Source organism: Mchenga conophoros, linkage group LG3 (assembly GCF_057382185.1).
Source record: "Mchenga conophoros isolate Kocher_MC1m ecotype Shallow Benthic linkage group LG3, M_conophoros_male_GT1.1, whole genome shotgun sequence".
NCBI lineage: Eukaryota > Metazoa > Chordata > Actinopteri > Cichliformes > Cichlidae > Mchenga > Mchenga conophoros.
In genome coordinates, this window is record NC_140528.1 from 28556465 (window position 1) to 28561673 (window position 5209).

General features: G+C 44.9%; 1 protein-coding gene across 1 annotated transcript in view; it reads right to left on the minus strand.

Annotated features, from left to right (window-relative positions):
• Positions 1 to 1766, minus strand: part of LOC146577993 (uncharacterized) — a 5617-nt gene extending 3851 nt beyond the window's left edge. Inside the window, exon 1 of the mRNA XM_085267743.1 lies at positions 1683 to 1766. Coding sequence (XP_085123869.1) covers positions 1683 to 1707 — 25 coding nt within the window. The 5' untranslated portion in view covers positions 1708 to 1766. The remainder of the gene's footprint in view (positions 1 to 1682) is intronic.
• Between the last annotated feature and the right edge of the window lie 3443 nt (positions 1767 to 5209).

Here is a 5209-nt window from a genome sequence, read left to right on the forward strand (position 1 = left end):
TCTCCTAGTACAACATCGTCGGCTGGCAAACACAATCTATAAGTGACTGTCCAGCTTCGGTGTGAGGCTGTGGAGGAGATTTTACACCATGACTGTAAAGCCCTTTGGGAGTTCAGCCAGCAGCAGGTGGAAACACTCAGTGATGAAAACACCTCACCGAGGGACCTGGTCAGCTCTCTTACTGACAATATGACCCGGCTTCATATAGAAAAGAAAACAGACTGCCATTGATCTCCAGGCCACGGATCACTTTGTGTGTTTGTCTCACTCCAGCCTTTGATGACTGTAAACCTCAAAATGCTGCACAGCCCATATTAAAGCCGGCACTTCTTCCTTAACCAATGAGCAGTATAAATGATGAGAGTTACTGTCGCAAGGAAACAAAACATCAGAATGATTGAATGAACGACTCCGTCATCACCAGTCTACAAAGAAACAGCCCCAGCATGCACCTGCAGCTGGAAGGCCTCACCCACATGAGGAGCAGAAGAAGTCGCTTCCTCAGGTCGAAGTTAATGGTAGAGCTGAGCAGATGTGTGAGACGTGCAGATAGAAACCCAGCATGCCCAAGAACTGCATCAGGTCTGTTGTAGAGATGGAGGGGAAATGATCAAGAGCACACTTGGCCCACACAGGGCTGATATTCCCAACCTTACCCTGATCATGGACTGACTGGCATTTGCATTTCATGCACTTCTCACAGCGAGTACAGCACAGAGTGTGTGACCAACAGAACAACTTGAGCCCACTTTGTCCACGCAGTCGTCTATATAAGGCCACATGTAGCTCACACAGCCTCCAGGTTTAAACACAAACAACGATAACACAACAGCAGCAGTGATGGGCAGCAGGAGTCCTTCATCAGAGCAGCTGATCAACAGACTGTGTAGCTGCTGAGTTTGCTTGTAATGAAACGTGCTACATAAATACACACAAGTATCCACCATCACTGAGCTCATGCTCATAGGTGTACACAACCAGCAGCTGGTCATACACACACGTGTGGAGGGATGAGTCTCAGGAGCTCAGTGAACTCCAGCGTGGTGTCTGACACGTGTGTGCGATATGGGTGGAGGTCTCAGCTCCGTCAGTGTTAAAGCTGGAGTTACAGCACTGAGCTGACCGCACCCCTGGCTGTGTGTCAGGGGGAGGGCTGGCTATTGTTTCTACTTCCTGTTTGTGTATGAGGCTCCGCCCCCTCCTGGGGTTTTTGGTTAAATCTAAAGAGGCTCAGTGGGAACTTCCTGTAGCTGCAGTGTGAGATTGTTTTGGGGGGATGTTGCATCTATTTCAATAATAAATCTTTTGGAGGAATAAACCTTCCTTGTTTAAGCGTGGGCCGTGGCGTGTTCTCCTTTTGCTGGTGACGTCGTGATGTTTTCACTAATTAAAAAAACCACTATACATGTGTATGTACAACACAGTCATGTAGTAGGTTGGCAGTATGCTTGTGCTGTGAGGTCTAACTCTATGTGTAGTGTATTTATTACGTACATTTTAGACAGAGTGTCCTTATACACTGAAAGCGCGGGCCCCGCCCTGCATGGAGGCCTCGGGGACGAGCTTCACATGAACGAGCTCGATGACAGAATAATGAACGCTAGAGGACGTTTGACTCACCGCTACTTAGTCTGTATGAAGCCACACCCATCTCTGTGTGTGTGTCTGTGTGTGTTTCTTACCGATTAAGAGGAGCATGATCTTCATCAGCCTTCATGAGCCTCACTGACAGCTGACATCACCGACCGCTCTCAGAAACAGATCCGTTACTCTGCACACAAATAAAGACTTTCTCCTCCCTGGGCCCTTCACAATAAAAGCTCTTTGCAGTGTTGGAATCAAGATAAAGACAGACATATAAATGTGTATGTTTATAAAGGGAAACATGGAAGCAAGACAGAAAGAACAAGGTGGAGGTAAGAACAGGGGACAGGTACTCCTGCCCAAGTAACCACACATGCAGCCCAGACATAAAGTGAACCAAGTCATTTATTTAACTACAGCATGGGAGCCAATGCATCGAACCAGCCACTGGTTCCCACACTGACACTGAGTGTTGACTGAACTGAGCCTGTATCGACAGCTGTAACGCACAAAGCTACCTGAGGCGTTGCATTCTGCTCTCAGCTCAGATGTCCTGCTTTGTCCTTTCGGTACATCAAAGCAGCTCATGTTGCTTCTGAAGAAGAAAGAAGCGTCAGAGACGTGGCGTTCATGGTCCCAGTGTGCCAGTCACGGTCACACACTGCATGTGGTTTTCAAAGCAGCACGCCTGTTCAGCATAAACATCAATACATGGATCAAAAACGTTGAAATATGTCTTCCTGTTGGGAGATGTGTAATGTTACTGCGTGCTAGTGTTTGTTCACTTCTAGTTTGATGTCCTCATCACCCCATCATACTGTTTTAAAAAGTGTTTGGAAGTGGATGCAGAAGCACATGGAGCGGGCTGTAGTTCAATTAATTAGTCTTTTATGTTTTTATTTCATTGTTCCATAGTTTATTTATGTTTCTGGTTTTATTGTGATTTTTATCTGTGAAAGTGCGACATGAACACATTACTCTTACTTTCCTATGATAAACAGCTAGATGGAGCCACGTGGCTGTTGTAACTCGACCGAGCCTTTACAGCAGAGCCCACAGAGACCAACCTCACAGTTAGAATAAGGACAGCTGTCCTCACATCAGCAGGAAACCACAGGAAGAAGAAGAAGTGAAGCAGAGGCTAAAAATACTGCAGGGCTGATAGAGAGGAAGCTGATGAGGGTGTCGTAGCAATCACTCCTGTCACCAGCATGAATGTTATCACTAGTGGGCCTCATGTTTATTGCACCTTCACAGTGGACCTGTTGTAGAGACATCCTGTTCAAGGGCTGTAGCTTTCCTTAGAGTGGGAGGGGGTCAAGGATGAGCTGGACTGAAGGTGTAGGGACGTATGACGTGCTGTGAAATGTGTTTTGTGTGACAGTGGGTATATGTGAGGGCGGTGCTCAGAGATCAGCCTGGTGTTTGGAGTGTTTCCCTCCACATTGCAGTGTGTTCATTAAACCCACTTCAGTCATGCTCACCGAGGTGTCTGCAGGTTATTTTAAATCTTCCACAACAAGGCTGACAAATGTTCTTAGAGACGTTTTCCACTGCAAACATCAGCTTTGACTCTTAGTGGAGACATGACCGTGTGTAGATCAGTGATCAGGTTCATGGTTGGACTCAGTCGGAGTGTTTAAAGAAGAAACCGGAGATACCGAGTGAACATTTATCGCTTACACTTTGTCACCTCTGGGTCAAAGGCAGAGGCTGAAATCTGAATATCAAGCTGTAAATATACCCACCACACCATCATCACACAGATGTAGCTGTCAGCATCCTACATCATAGGATACAGCACAACCTGTCAGCTTATGAGAGTTAAGAGCACCTGAGCGTCAGCAAAGATTCAAGGAATATTTATTTATATTTCCTATCATTTCATGTCTATTCCATCTCAAAGACAAGCATCTTAAACACAGAACATCCTTATAGAATATGATGCAACACTATAGATCAACTTAGCTCAGAATATATAAAGCATATAAACAGTTACAGCAATATGATGCAACAAACACAGCAGCTACTGATCCAAAATACTCAAAGCTTCATAGAACTGAAACCAACATTTATTTTAGCTCCATCCTGCTGCTGATACAGACTTTAGGTTTCTGAACATTAAACTTGTTGCTGCCTTTCATATTATGTTCATATTTGAACATTACCTAATAGGACTGATTCAGAGCAGGATTCAAACACATGCCAGATAAATCCAAGCTGTCAAGCTATCTAACCCGGTCACCTTCTCCCGGCCAATCAGGATTCTGTGCATGTGTCACTATCCTCTGCAGATGCCTTCGATCACGGTCTGAGCTGGCAGACCATGGGGAGAGAGAGCGGACCCAAATGCAGACACACAGGGCTGAGGTGAATGTTTAACCAAAGGTGAGCCTTTATTTGGCTGAATGTGAATCTAAACAAGGCAGGAAGGAAATGAACAAAACATAAACAGGACAAACTAAACAAGAAAAACCTGGAAACACGGGAAAAGAAACGCAGGGGGAGATACTCAGGGGACAATGAACAGGAGACATGCAGATGAAACACAGAGGATGATCAGTGACAGGAGCAGAGGGAAACTCACACTAGATATACTCAAGCAGCACAATGAGAGGAACAGGTGAGACTAATCAGACATGAGGAGGCCAGCAGGAAGAACAACAGAATACAGACTGTCAAAGTAAAACAGGAAATACAAGAACGTAGAGATGACAGGAGGTAACAGAAACAGCTAAACACTACAAATCATAACCAATGACCAGAACTTAACTAAGGCGATGAATATTAAATGATCACAAACAGTCACTAGGCTGTGATGCCTTTGTGCAGTCGTGCTCTTGATTATATAACTTTAGTTACATCTCTCTGCCTTATCGTTCCTGCTTTGCTCTCACGTCCTTATCTAGTCTCATCTACTTTCTCCTTTTACCCTGGAAGAGTCTCACAGTCTGTTCTCTCAATCCGAAAAGAGGAATTATGGATTTGACCAATTAGCCTGTGATACTTGGCCCACAGGCAGACACTTCCACATTGTCAGCTCAATAGTGTTTTTATTTTATTTGCAGCTGGGTTCCTGCGGTTTCTGGCACCTGCCCTGGATGCAGCCATCTCTCCCCACATTGCTGGATCTCAGTTCAAAGACAGTTTAAATGAGGTGACAGCTGCAGGTTATTTTCGTCCTTTCAGTTTAAGACAGTACGACGTCTTGTTCCTGTTTTTCTCTGTGGTCACTTCTCAGAGTTGCAGAGATAAAAATGTGCAAACAATGAATTTATTGACACTAAAGATAAGAAACGTGTTGAAGGACAGTTTGACACCTCAGCTGTGACTGAGCTGTTTCCACATTAAAAACAGAAGTAACCATAGCGATAAGATCAGCTCTGTGTCTGTCTCGTCTTTCTTGGAGGTGTGATGTTTGTCTTTATTCTGTTTGTTCCTGTTTCCATTACAGCTCATTGTTGCTCACACTCTAAGGCTGTGGCTGAGCTCAGACTGTTAGCACTCTCAGGCTAACCTCAGCAGCACAGAATAAACCATAATAAACAAATCATTCTCTCATCAGCCACAGTTCACACTCCTGGATCACTTCAATCCTGTTTCTGTGACTGACTCTGTGTCACTG